Genomic DNA, 14,972 nt, shown 5'->3' with positions numbered 1-14,972 from the left:
GTGCTGTTACTACTCATCAGAGTGTCAACTGGTATGATTTCCATCATGAATCTCTCAATATTTAAGGGAGGGGGGAATTGGAAGTTTTTTTGTTTGCTTAACTAGTTGACTCTTTGGGTTTGGGGATACAATCTCTGACTCTCTTGTCGGTGTTTTCACTGCTTTTCCCGTTTTTCTAAATTCTCTGAAAGATAGGCCCATACTTAAACTAGAACATTGTTATTCTCCCATCTTAGGAGTTGCTCCACAACTTGATAATTAACTTCAGGAGTGGATATTTGCACGGATGCAGAGCCCATTTCAACCTTTGCTGAGCCAGTCACTAACCTGGCAAAATACTATTTGCTGTTTGGTCAGTTTAGTTTTTTGTTGAGTTAGTGAGCTGAATTTGGCTCAGAAAGAGTCCAACAAGTAGCAGAGCTGGCAAACAAGGAGATGCAGGACCATATGGCCAAGAGCGGGGGAGTGGGAAGCAAGGGCAGCCTTTGGTGACAGCAAGCCGTTAATTTGGCTCAGCCGTGTTGTTAAGGCGTGCTCTCAGTGAAGCCAAAAATACTTTGAATGTCATATAAGCATGTCATTCATTAAGACCGTGCCATAAAAGCTTCAATTCCTGGTAGTCTCTTGTTGTGGCTACCCACAAAATATTGAGGTTAATCAAGATCGGGTATAGGATTCTTTCTAATTACAGAGTTGGTCTACAAATGCAACCATCTTTCTGCAAGGATTTTTTTTTTTCTGTTTCAGAAGGAAGATGTCATTAATGCGGAAAGGGACGAAAGGCTGTCTCTTCGGAAGCATCGCTTCATGCATTTTGCATCATTGGAATATGAAGGAGAATATTACATGACACCAAGAGATTTCCTGTTCTCAGTAATGTTTGATCAAGTTGAACGTAAGTTGTTTTCTCATCATTGTATTTGTGAAGGAAAAGAAACTTGCAGGTCCCCTTAAAGATGTAATTTGCAAATCACTGGGATAAGATCCTTTACCTGACATGAATCAGCAGAAGCCAATTTATAAATGTTGTGCATATGGATTCTCACAGGCACCACCACCCTTTACACCAGTGATGTGAGGCTGATGATTTAGAAATCTGGTGACTTGATGCTGACATTACGTCTCTGAATAATTTACATTTCTGATCAGTATGTAGTTCCTCAATTACTTACATGCCACAGAAAATAGTAGGACAGTAATATAATAGTGTTCATACCATTCCTGGCGCCGTTATCTGTCTATCTGCTTCACCAGTAAGTACTCTGTGACCTTTTTTCTTAGAAGAGGCAGTGATGGGAGTGACTTGAATGAGTGTAATGAAGCATTGAGCTCAGCTCTAGGTGTCTGGTTTCAAATCTCCTCTGGTTTATACAAAACTTAGTTAAGAACAAATCAAAATTGTATGCATGTTTTTAAAAAAGTACTTTTGAAAGCATGCTTTCTGAGGAGAAGATAGGACCAGCACACAAATAAAAAGTGCATAGGTTGTTGTCCTCCTTTCCTCCTGGTTTTCTGGCCTCATTAACTCTGCCCCATTCCTTAAGCTTCTTTTATTTGTCTTTGTATCATCTTCTGTAATTTCCATGTAATAGTGCTTTTTTAAAATGATATATGTTTTTTCTCCAAAAATTTGGCTTGTACAGCTTTCCCAAGAATGTTTTGCTTTAGAAAGGTTAAGTTCTCCAAGTTTCCGAGAGGATTGTCACTCAGATGACAAATACTCTGTTAGTACATCTGGTGAGAGAAAGGGGGGGAAATCCCAACTTTAATCATTGTTTGCTGCAGTCTGCACATACTGACCAGGGGAACACGTTGTCTAGTAAAAGCCATTCATAGCCTGGGATGCTCTGCCCAGCTAGCAGCAAATGTCCGAGTGGTTTGGGGGTATTGAACAGGAAATACAGAAGGGAATTCAAGGTACTGTGGAAAGGCTTGAGAGACAGGGAGGAAGAAGGAGACCTGAACGCACTTTGATTCAAGCCTCTGGGAAACCTGGGGCAGAACAGAGTTTACTGAGCTGCCAGTGGTCAAAGAATAGGACACAAGAATCTGTAATAAAAGAAGTTTTCTTGTGTCTGCCAAAAATCTATAGGTGATGAGGATACACGGCTTCACTGCTGACACGCAACTTCTAATATTATACAAAACTGAATATAAATCCTTAGAAGGACTTTATGACCTTGAGAGTCATGGAGACTCTCAAAATAACTTTTTTTTTTTAATATATGGCTAACAGAAAGAGTTCTTTCCCCTTCAAAACTTAGGTCTTTAAGTTAAAAACCTAGAAGGGATTTTCTTTTGAGTTTTCCAGCCTGAAGCACTGAAAGACAGTGAATACTGAAATTTTCAGTTTTGAAGGTGTGGGTTTCAGACAGTTGTCTGTGCAAGCAAGGTTAGAGAAATAAGTGTTTTTCAGTCTTAGCAGTTCATACATATTAATTGGTTACTCCAACTATAATAGTACACGTGCAGATTTTTAATGAAGTGGTATGCGGGTAAGATTTATTTGTAATGCAGCCAAGTTAATTTCAGTTACTTCGCTAATACAAGTAGGAAACAGCGTTAAACAGAAAAGAAAAAAGTAACAAGAAAAAACACATGAACAAAAAAAATCTTTGCACTAACGCATATTTAGCATTTCAAATTGAGGTCAGGCTTACAACAATAGCATCATAGATAATTCATAGAAAAATATTAGTACTTGAATCTAATGCTCCTAAACATTTTTTTAACTGTCATTGGTGTGGGTTCTTTGGCCAGTAGCATAAACATAATGGTAAGCAATTCTCTTCAAGTCATATTGCTTGGGATTTTAGGTTTTCTTGTAACTGCAAACAGACATAGCATTTGTTAGCAGAGAAATATGGTGTTTTAATTATTTCAAAGGCAGTGGTTTGTTCCTTGTGTTTAGAAGAGTTTCATAGGAGGAAAATGAACAGGCCTATCTCAAGTGTCTGTCCAGGTATATTCAGAGTAGATCAAGATGGTGAACTTCATAGCAGAGCAGCAATTATTTTTGGAAACTTTCTGCTTATATCATAAAATTAATTCCCTTTCACCCTGAACAGTGGTTTTAGAAAGGAAAACAGGCATGCCACCACTAATCCTAGGAAGCCCTTCACTTTCTGGCATACTGAGATGCAATTTTAACATGTGATACTGCATACAAATGGTGAGTCTTATAATGCTGAACTTAAAGCTGTAATGATTTGGTTATTCTCTACCTATTTTTGATTAATCACTAATAAAAAAAACCTCTTGGAAGAATTTGAAGCACCCTGGTAGTAACTATTCGTCTTCATAAATATTTGCTTGGAGTTTGCCAGTTGGTTGCTGTATATAATAATATGGAAGGCTTAGGGCTGTTCTAAAGTTTTGTTTCTACTGTCTTTTTTAGAGATAATAGGCAGGAACATATGACCAGCCTCATGAACAATTTAGCTGTGTACACCAAGAAATATTGCTGAGGTTGATCACAGCATTCTGTTGCTTTGTTCCTATTCAGAAATAAACACTCCCAAAGGGGAAAAAGGCAAGTGAAAAGAGGGGATGAGAAGCAGTTACAGGTTGGGAATAGGGGTCCTTGGCCAACAGCCTTGGGGTTTTTTGCTCACTGGTGATTGTCATTGGAGAATTACATTGAAATCGCCTGTTAGTTCTTAAGCATAATTAAATTTAGAAGAAAGTAAATATGGTGATGTGTAAACTAGATGAGTTGTTGGTGCTAGATCAAAAGTGCTGATGTTAGAAAATACCAAAATATTTTAGCTATGTCCAGATTGTCGAGTGAATTCCTGTACACAGTTGGGTGGAATTTATTACTGAAGCAAAAATCTTAGGTGTGCCCTTTGACAAGGTTGCAAAACATGCAATAAATTATGATTTATTATAGAACACTTTCCTAGATAAGAAAACAGATGAACTGTAGTGCAAATATATCAACTGTCATCCAACCCAAGTGATCTTGAACCCTGCTTGATAGGTCTTAGTTCACTAGTTCTGCACATTTGTTTCCTGGTTCATGGGTTTCTCTATTACTCATTTTCTTTAAGGTAGGCCAAAAATTGTGAAATCTTGGGATTCCTGTTGATTAAATCACACCTGCAAAGTTATTTACTGTCAGGGTGATAATGAAGAAAAATATTTACAGTCCTGCCATCTAAGGAGAATGAGCTGGTAACAAATGCAGGGTTTCCTGACAGACTTATTTTGTTCTGCATATTGACAAAGCAAAGAGCTCTATAAAGGAAGAAAGGCACGGTCCAAAAAAAAATTTGCTTGCTTTTAGATGCAGTGTTTCACACTGCATTACCTTTGTAAATATCTGCTTAATTCTGTTACCGTTAGTTATTTTATGGAAGGCAGCAGCCACCTCCTTATAAACAGTGACAAAGAGTAAATGAGATGTGGTAGTGTGGCACAGCATTTATGCCAGTACAAAACACCTACGACAGTGTTTTGTACCAGTTAACGCAGTGCATACTAAATGCACTGTTGGGATTTTTGGATTCATGGCTATATGCCATGTAATCTTGTGTTAAAACAATTTTACCACAAGGATGCGTGGCAAACCATTGCAAAACCAGCCAAGTTCTTCTGGGTAATCAGTGGGATATTCATTTAAACCGTCATATCTGATGCAATGATAGTTTAGTGAAAAAATGTTTTCTGTTACTCTTCTTATCATGATGTAAAAACTTCTCAATGTCTCGTAAAATCTAATAAGAATAATATGAACTTGCTGTGTTGCATCAGAAATTGTAGCATTTTTAAGATAACAGGTATAAGAAGGATAAGACTCAGCTGACTTACACTGAATTTTCATTGCAATGCAGGATAATTTTTAAAAGACCTTTCCAGCTTCAAGTAAAACTTGTGTTTTACACAGTTGTGCATACTTAGGCTCATATTCCAGATTATACAGCCAATATTGTGTTAGAGCTTTCCATGGAAATATCATCCCTGGTGTGCTGTTGTTGTAGAACATATAAGAAAATCTATATTAAATTTTGAAAAGGACTACAGATACAAGAATCCTTCAGAAAATGACGATTTTGCAGTACTTTAAATCTGGACTGTGTTTATGTTCATTTTTCTGGAGAAGATTATTCTATTCCAGAAATACCTTCCTCTTTCAAGTAGAAGACAAACGTTCAGGTTAGCTTATCTGATAACAATTGATACCTGGTAAATAAAGATCTTGATCCTTCTGTATATACTCAGTCCAGATTTAATGTATCATAGCATCTTCGCGTCCCGAACCACTCCTTTATCTGCAGTAAAACAGATTTTCCTGTGTTCTATAGCATCAGGGTGCCAGAGGCAGTATTTCCGTGGTAGAGTCCTATCTGTCAGTGAGTATTAGCATGTTGTAAGTTTGCTGGGAGAAGTAGTTTGAGTTGGTTAAGCTTTCTGTGAAAACATGGTTGGCGCAAGGTTATGGTATGTTTGCAGGTTTGATATGATGTGTGGCTTCATGTTGTCACAGCATCGGCGTGGTCATGACTGTGAGTGAATCTGAGGAAGGATACAGTGCAAGGCTGCGATGGCTAGAAAATTGGGTTCTCCATTGTCCTTAGTGAAGATCAGTGCTGGTGCAGTCGGTGGGGTTTGGAGAGCCAAGAGGGACCAGCCAGTAGATGGGCACTTCAGAACGAGCTGAGTCAGTCTTTTTGTTTCTGGATCTTGAGTTTTTGCCTCTAGTGGGAGTTCAGATGCCTATACTTCAGTGTCTTCATTTTGACCTGAATTTCATACACAATAGCTAATCAGACTGATATGAGTCATGCCTGAGTGTCAGATCTAAAACCTAGGATTCGTAAGATTTAAGTTTGTGTAAGTGATGAAGCTTCATATGGGAAGTGAGGATTGAAATGTTATATGGGGAGCCATTGGCACGGTTGGGAACTGAATTCAATCCTCTTGAATTTCTAATGTGTTAACAAAGAGATCGTTTTCTCTTTATCTCTGCATTTAGTATTTTTTAGCACTGATAAGTTGTTGTTGCTCAAATCCTCCAAACACAGTAGAGAACTGTGCAAGCTGGGATATGCAGGACAGAGATGACCGCTTGCCCAGTGCTAGATGGAAGGTAAAGTGAAGCAAAGGCGAAGAAGCAACATGATGGTTTAAGGCCATTATATGAATCTCTTCGGAGTTTTAGAAAAATGAAAAAAAAATCAGCGTTTTCTAGCCAAAGCTTCTTAGTCATCATTGTTTACTCATTTCTTAAAGTGGGGTTATGAGTGAAGGAAAGTAATGTTCCTGTTGAGGGATCTGCACACATAAGCAAAGATAAGCAGATTGCTGAAAATTTCTGCTTCTGTAACTAGCCCATACTGTGAGTTTTTCATCTTCAGCTATCCTTCATCACTCAAACAGCATTAGGAAATCCTCCCACAACCCTAAGAAAGTCTTTAAAGTAACATATTGTATGCATTTGGCCTTTTACTTTCCTTTAAGTGTCCAAATACAACATTAAAATTGATGTTCTGGATAAAACATTAGATCGTTCTGGATAAAATGTTGTACCTCAGCCAATTGTTGGTAAATAGATAAGCTAAATAAGATTTTTTTCTTCTTTTCTCCTCAGCAATAGTGTGTTAACACTGATAACTTAATTACATAGGCTGTCTGATGCAACACCGATGATCTTCATGGGATTGGTTTATCTAAAAATTAATTTGAAGGGAAATAGTTCTTTATCTAGAAACAGTAGAAATACTGCAGAAATTACTATAAACTTGATAATGTGTATTTATGTCTGGACATAAGCTTTGTTGTGAAATCAAAATAAAGACTAATGCATTTTCATAGCCGTTGTATCACGAGGCACTACGTAACAGAATCGGAGATGGGATTCTTGAGGGGAAATGGAGTCCTCCGCCCAGCAGCAATCAAATCTGGTCTGTTGGCCAGGCTGCTTTTTTGGTGTATTAACCACTGGTCACTGCACTGACTTATTTGTTTGCTCTCATTTTTCAGAAAAACTTGTTAGGTTGAGAGTCCGAAAAATAGATGCAAGAGGTGCTGCAATTAGAGCAGAGGTGTTAGGCAAGAGCTGGCTTCCAGTGCTGTAGCCCCTGCGGCTGCAGCAGCGAGGAAGCGTGCACGGTCAGATCAGGGAGCAGGAGGAAGGACTGAGCAGTGGTGTTCGGAGGAAAGGGAACCATGGAGCAAAGTCACCTAAGAAGAAGCAGGTTTTAGCATATCATTGCACAGGGAAAAGGTGTCCTTTTTCTTCCCCATTCCATTTCCATGCCTTGAACCATGTTATGAGATAGTGCTGAAGGCACCTGGGATACATTCCTTGTAAGGTTAAATAGGAAAATATATTTTTGATCCTTAAAATTATACTGACATTGTATTAATTACATTTGTATTTTTGTGGTTATGTCTGCATGAGACGACAGTAAGGTTATAATAAGCTCGTGGCTTTGTTGTGATTAATTCTTATTTTTCCCTTTGTGGCATTGCTGACTAGCTGGAGAATGACGCAGAATCAGAGTTCTTGTCTCAATTGACTGCAGTGCTTACTGATTAGGTAAAAATGGCAAGATGTTATGTTTTGAAAATACATTACTAGCTATTTAGCTTTCTGAAAAACAATTGTTAATGAGAAGATATATTGCAACTTCTCAATGAATGAAAGCAATTTTTTAAAACTCAGCACAAAAATAGCACCAATAATAAAACTGGTCAGGCTTCAGCAGAGTTGCAAGCAAGAGGCAAGTGGTCTCAACACACATCTTGAAGGATTTAGTTATTTAAAGTGTGAAAGTTATTGGTTATTTAATGGCATCTGAATGGAAAACAGATTCCTTGAAACGAATGAAAATATATTGTGCATATACAGAATACTTGTAGTACAAGTAATGGAAAGATCTGGTTATTAATAACAGGAGTCTGCTTGTTGTATAAACATCGGCTGCCTTAGAATTTCAGAAGTCTTGCAACAGTTTCTGCTTTAGTCAAGTATTCCAGTTTTGTGACATGCTACCGTGATATTTAAAATACTTAACAGAGAAGTCACTTTTTTTTTTTATACATATGAGCAAATTTCAAGAACTCGTACAATCATTCTTGGTCTCTGAATATTTTTCCTATTTGTAAAGTTTTTTTATTTTTGTAGAACACCACACACTATTTCAACTACATTTATAACATACTGTCGGCATACCACAGAAAATATCTCTGGGATTTTTTCTGTCACGGGTTCTGAATACTTTTTGACAGATTACTTCAGTATTATTTTTTTAATAAATTCAGTGGAACTTAATCAGTTCTGAAACATCCTGCTTAACTGACAATTAAGTCTTAACAGATGTAGCGTGAAAATCAGACTCAATTAATTTTTATCACTCTTAAATGTATTTTAATTTCTTGCAACATATGTCCTTAACACAGACAGGTATTGGTTTGTACCTAAGAAATACAATCTGTTTTTTAAAATTCCTTGGGTTGCATTCAGATATTTAGAACTGATGGGGATCTGGCAGACCCTCAGTGGACGATAGGAGGTGCCAGGAGTGCAGGTCGGGCTCCTGCCAAAATCTAGCATGCGTTCTAGCCTCACATTTTCAGTTGTTTGTAACTCTTGGTGCTGATGATTCTTTGCTTTTCCTTAGGCCAACGCTGAATTTTTATTATATTAGTCATATGATTTATCCTTTTTTGAGTAATCTTGATATAGACTGATTCCCCCCCCCGGCATGTTCTCATAAGAAATGTTGCATTATGGGTTTTGTTTTTAAATATCTAAGGTAGAACCATCGAGTATCAATCACTTTCCTTCTAGGCAATAATAGCAGGCAAGGTGTTGCAGCCTGCTTTGGTAGATGAGAGGAGCTGTCCTTACTTGCCAAACGGCTGGGGTCTCCAGGGAGACCTTGGAGAAGTTCCACTGCTCCCTGTTTGGCAAACACTGGCATCGATTTCCTAAGGGAGAACCTACCTGGGTTATGCTCTCTTTTTTTACTCCCCAGCTCTGCACCTGCAGTGGGTTATAGCACAGATTGCGCTCAGTAGCCTTTCTCATCCACTGTGAAACAAAAGCAAATACTGAGCTCAAAGACTTTTTTCCATGTGTAAAACACACAGGTTTCTCTTGTTAGAGTCACCTGCTTACATGGCAGTGCCCTCTCTTGGGCTTACCAGCTTCGTTAGTGCAGAGGAGAATACAGCCGAGAGCGAACTCTTAGTAATCGAATCAATCTTCCAACGTTGTCCAGTCCATCAGAGAGCTCTGGTCCTCACACCGCCATCCATAATACTGGCGAGCACCTGGTCATTCTGCTGGCTATGTCTTTAGTTAAATATCTTTCCTCTCAGACCTGGAAAAGGCTTGTGCACCTGAAAGCATAAGGATTTTTCAGCCATAGCTAACGAAAGATACCACGTTTTTCAACAAATCCTGCCTTGGTTCTTACCAGATGAAAGGTAGTTCAGCATCGTTACTAGGTCCAAATGCATCCTAATTGGCCGTTCTTGGTTTTTCTAGTTAGCTTATCAGTATATAGAAAATGCCAGTATCCTGGGACTTTGTTAACCAAGAGCTGCGGTCCTGCCTGGCTTAATAAAAATTAAAAAATGGGCTCCTTGTATGGAATTTGAATATAAAACATGACCAAGCCAGCTGCCGTTTGACTTTATCCAGACTATTTCAGTTGTCTTTCAGAAGAGCTGACACTTGAAGTTTTCAGTATGATACAGCTCATTTTCCCAAGTGCTAGCCTTCTTTTCAAGCCTTGAATTCATGTCCTTTGCACCAATACCTCTGATACTGCTGGAACTACTGGGACAGTGGAGTCTTGCTGCTGCATTGGTATTGGCAAGCGCTAAGTAAGTCACGTATCCCACCGGAGAAACTGCCAGTTCCAGAAAACAGACGACTTTTGTCTTTTTTTGTTCCTCTCCAAATGTTTTTTGGTTTTGTTTTTTGTTTTCCTGGGGAAGGGTGAGGTGTGTTTGTTCTTAACTGTGGACTGGATCCAAACAGTTGTGAGCCTGACAGAGCAGATTCTTATAATAGAGAATACTAAAATTAGTCATTTCGTCTCATGTGGATGGACATCTGCTTTTCCATTGGGGCTGTATTTATTTACTGTGTCTGACAACTTATGAACAGTCACCCACACCCTGACATAGCAATTATTTCTTCTCCGTGGATTTTTTGGTGATAGAGAATGTGAGAGCTCACTTCGGTTTTGCTGTCACTTTCTTGGGAGAAAATAGAAAACCTAATGTTCAAAAATTTCATCTGCTTCTCTGGCTTTGTTCGAATTGGCAAAAGAGAGCAACTGTTTAGCAGAAAAGAGTAATGGTTTTTGTGATGTGTATGGTGGTAAAGGCAATCTCTGCTGTTGAAAAAGTAAGAGAAGCTTTTAAACCAGTATGGTCAGTTTAGAAGTACAGTAGGCAACATAAAATGACTTTACTCTTTCACTAAAAGAAAGCCGTCTATTGTTTGCTTTTCATTTGCACCCACTTTGAGAATTGTAAAACGCCTACTTAAAATTTGATTCAAATTTCAATTCAGTCTCTTTCCTCTGCAGCTGAAATAAATGCTCATTTCAAGAGGACAGTCCCTAGGATATCTGCTTAGTCATACCATTGTAAGAACACTTGTATTTATTACCACAGCTCACCTAAGTTAACATGTAATATCTTGTAATGTGTTTTTAAGGATTTGTATTCTCTATTAGGGTGATATGTAATGGCTTAGCGCTTGGTTTTCAGCATTTCATGGCTAAGTATGTCAAAATTTATCATACCTATTCTAAAAGTCAGCTCCTATTTTAGCAGTTTAAAAACTTAAAATATAGACCTTATATAAATTTCTCATGCTCAATTTAAAATCATTTGTAACTACTGCTTATATTGGAAAACGGTGACACAGCATCTCCTCTGTTGCTTGAAAACTCTTCTGATACCCAACCTAAAATTAATCACTGTCTGTTTAAACCCACTTGTTCTTGTGCCAACATGTCCCATTACCTAAAATAGGTTTTTTTTCCTTTTGAATCTTAACCCTGTGATACATTATCGATAATTATATTATGACTCAGCGCTGGTCTTGTTAGGTTAAGCAAACCCAAGCTTACTTTTATCTCCTCTGGCTGGGTGAGGCCATCCATTCCACGGCTTCATGTAGGTAGTTTTATTCCATGCTTTTCTGAATTTCATTTCTTTTTATAAAGCCAGCTTCATTCCCTGGCTCACAGCACAATCCGCTAGCAATCACTATGGCCTAAGGGAAGGAACAAGGGTTGAAGTCAGGAACTTTTTAAATTAATACTGTTGCTGAAACATCTGAATTGGCAAACTGCAGCTTCAGTCAAGGAGAAAAATGGTACAAAGCAATGCTCACTAGAGCAAAACACTTAAACTCGTTTAGCCTGTGCTTTACTCACAGTTGCTACATGCAGAAGAGCTTCTAGTACCATAGGTGCTTTGGTCCTCATTTGCAGCTCCGTGTGTCTGCTAGGCTGAGGGTAGTACAGTAGAGCAAATTATTTTCTGTGTTCTTAGGTGAAGAAAGTTTTAATGTAATCACGGAATTGTGATTAAGACAAAGAAAGAGAGATCTGGCAAAGAATATACTTTTGGGAGGTTAAGGGCTTGATGCCCCCAGCTAATGTACGCCTTTGCACAGGAACAGGAAAAATTGTTCATTTTTTCAGTCCACAATCACTCTTGGAGGAGCAATTAGTTCTGTCAGAGAAGCAGAGTACGGCCGGAAGGAGACAATGCAAGGATAATTAGAGGCAGTGGACACAAAAGCCCAGTATACTGAAGGCTGCTACAAATTAAATGAGAAGATGTTAGTGGGAATTTTGATGTAAAGTGTATTTATGCTTTTAGATTTGTCTATCTTTACTGAACAAATATTTCTGTTCTATTTCTGTTTTGACAGACCTAATACAGTGTTTCCTCTGGTGCTTAATAAGATCAGAATTCTTTAGAAAATCTGAATATAAAATTAAAGCCAGGGTAAAGCCAAATGTCTTTTTGAGGTTTGCTTTATCAGGTGATTTGAATTCAGAGGAGAAAGCTTTTTTTCCTGGGGAAATAAGACAGTTCTAGAAAAGAATAACTTCATTTTTTTGAAAGAGACTATTGATCATCTTTGTCTAGATTTTTTTTTTCTTTCTGCCAAACTCTTTTTCTTTAGAATGTCAGGAGTTTGAAGTCACAGGGTCAAGAGACAGCTTATCTTTGCTTCTCTTATTCAGTCTCCAAAGTTCACCCTTTGGAGCGGAGGAGGTGTTCTAGTTGGTGCGCAAGACTTTCTTTTCTACTAATAGGGAAGGCTGATGGACATCGTGTCAGTAATTTATTATTAAACATACTATCGGCAGCATTTTTTTTTCCCTAACTTGCAAATTAACCAAACCATTTTGGCCACTGCAATAAGGCACAATTAACATCTGGTTTTAAGCTCTTCTATGATTTCTCATTACTTCAGTTCTCTCTGATCTCCTAGGGGAGTTCTCAGACTTTTCATGATCCTGCTCCTCTTTCCATTACCACCTTATCTTCTGAACAAAGACAACATTTCAAATTAGGTTTATGTAACTTTCTTCATTCTGGTACTCAGAAACTAGCCAAAACTAGATTGCTCCAGTAGTCTTTTTGTGTGGCAAAAATAGGATAAACCTTTCTTAACTTAAAATACAGGAGCATTCTGTTATCACTTACATACCCTTGGAGCCCCTGCTGCAGGAAAACTTCCCAAACATCTGTTAATTGCTATGTGACAGATGTTAATGATGTATAAACAAGTCAGACTCAGCAGGGGCTGTTACTGGTTTGCTCAGAGCTTCTGTATGTGCTAATAACAGAATGAGCTAATCTTAGAAGTAGAAAGAAACTCCTGGCTAATTTAAAGGTAAAAGCAAGAATCATGTGGACCATCAACTGAAGGAAAGCAAGTCAGCCACTGAAAGGAACTCCGATTAAGAGTGAGAAGGAAGAAAGAAAGAAAAGCTAGAGATTGCAATAATGCCTGAACCTGGAGAGTTATGGAAGTAATGAAGTAGGGCTGTGCAGGATCAGTAAAATGCCCAAAGCAGTAGACAGTCTCTTCTGTAGGAAAATTCCCAAACATGGTCATTAGAATGTCTTTATCTTCTCACAGTGGCAATTGGAAAAAGTAATGTCATCACGGGGGTCATCTGCATTAAAATGGCCTTCCTAAAATTTTCATGTAAGGTTGCACTTCAGAGCCTTATAAAGGGAAAAGGTTCCTTTTGGAAACTCTGACATGACAGGATCAGCTTAATTCAGCTCTGAATAGCAATTCCCTTTATCACTAGTCATCCTTGTAATCTCCAGGAATCTAAAATATCTGAAGTTAAGTGCTACAGTACTGCACCTATGCCAAAAGTCTCTTCCCCTAAAATAGCACTTTTATTCTTTTTTTTTTTCCTTATGCTGATTCACTAATCACTAATGGGAGTTAGTTGCAATTATTACAATTCTGCTGAAAAAGTAAGTGATGCATTAGGTTCTACTGGAATAGACATCCAGTAATTCAGTTCATCCTTTTAATAAAACTAATTGCAAAATGGCTGTGTTTCTTTGATGAGTGTTTATTCACCCTTTTCTTTCAATGGATGTTGTCAGGAGAGTTTGGGAGGATGAGGAACAGATGGATAATATCACCAATTGCAAAAATACAAGTATCTTGAGTAAAACCATAGAATATTAGCAAGTGGATCCAAAACAATCTTGTGTACTTTCTTTTGTTTAGATTTGTCATATGTTTTAGAAGTTCTGCTTACATTCAGCACAGGTGGTAATTAATTTACTAAAGCATTTCCAAATTTCTAGTGAAGAGGGTGATTTCATCCCTTTTTGTCCTCTTATACAAATGTATTTGTTGTTTCTTCAAGAAAATTCTCCTGCAAAGCAGAGGTGAATAGGAGCTAGAGCTGTAACTAGCCCAGGTCACCCCATGCAGTAACTGAACACCATCTAGTGGGTGTTCACTTAATCCTTTAATTCCTAAGCAGAATTTATCTTGGTTATAATTTACAAATTAACTGTTCTGTAAACTCAATAGCAATGCCCTCAGACATCTAGTCACTGTAAATTGCATGTTCATGAATGGGACTTATGTTCTGGAAGATAAGCATAGTAAAGTTCTGAATTTTTTTGGTGTTTACCGCACTCTTGACAGCAAGACAAAATGTCCCATGCCTTGAGCTTAAACACAGAGCTCTCATTAATGAAATTACCAACATAGAATTGTTTCCTTTCAATAAAATGCCCAAATTCACTGTTAAATCCGGTACTTAGTGCTCTCATGTCTTGACAAATAAGGCAAAAATGCTGTCTCTTCCTTTATAGGTTGTGGGTGAGAACTGAAGCCAGGATACGGTCTTCAACTGCTTAAGAATGTTGTTGCCTTTGATATAAGCAAGAGGGAAAAATCCTAAAACTCCATATGAAACCTACCAACTATTGCTTGTATTTGGTGTTAGTGTAGGTTACAAAAGCACCTAAACTGATATTTTCCTATTGCAAAGTTGGTCAGGTGACTGTATTAAATTAGAGAGATGTCTTGTATTCATAGCCCTTCTAGAAACAAATGTCTGCAAGCATATTCAAAACCCAGCTGGACATGACATTGGGCAACCTGCCCTGACTGACCCTGCTTTGAGCTTTTTCCAGTTGTCACTGTGAGAGGATAAGGACATTCTAATGACCACTATGATCTCCAGAGCTCCCTTCTAACTTCAGCTATTCTGTGAATGAGGCCATGTCCCTTAACCACAAGGGAACCCCACTTCATGGGTCTTCCCACGAGCTTCTCTGAAACGCCTGAGACCACCTTTCGCAATCACCAAAAAGGTGCTGTTTGTGCTATATTCCCTAGAATTGTTACTACTGGGAAGGAAATAAGAACAATAAGATGTTGGAAAGGATGTGTTTAGTCTGTGGAGGATGTAGGGCAGCCCTAAAGGAGT

At 38.2% G+C, this 14,972-nt stretch overlaps 1 protein-coding gene across 1 annotated transcript in view; it reads left to right on the top strand.

Moving 5' to 3' along the window:
- MICU2 (mitochondrial calcium uptake 2) overlaps nucleotides 1–14,972 on the top strand; it is a 149,346-nt gene that overhangs the window by 85,897 nt on the left and 48,477 nt on the right. Inside the window, exon 2 of the mRNA XM_050914970.1 lies at nucleotides 748–895. Coding sequence (XP_050770927.1) covers nucleotides 748–895 — 148 coding nt within the window. The remainder of the gene's footprint in view (nucleotides 1–747; nucleotides 896–14,972) is intronic.

Source organism: Gymnogyps californianus, chromosome 1 (assembly GCF_018139145.2).
Source record: "Gymnogyps californianus isolate 813 chromosome 1, ASM1813914v2, whole genome shotgun sequence".
NCBI classification, from domain to species: Eukaryota; Metazoa; Chordata; class Aves; order Accipitriformes; family Cathartidae; genus Gymnogyps; species Gymnogyps californianus.
The sequence above is the reverse complement of the archived record's forward strand: the minus strand, read 5'-3'. Positions and strand labels throughout refer to the sequence as shown.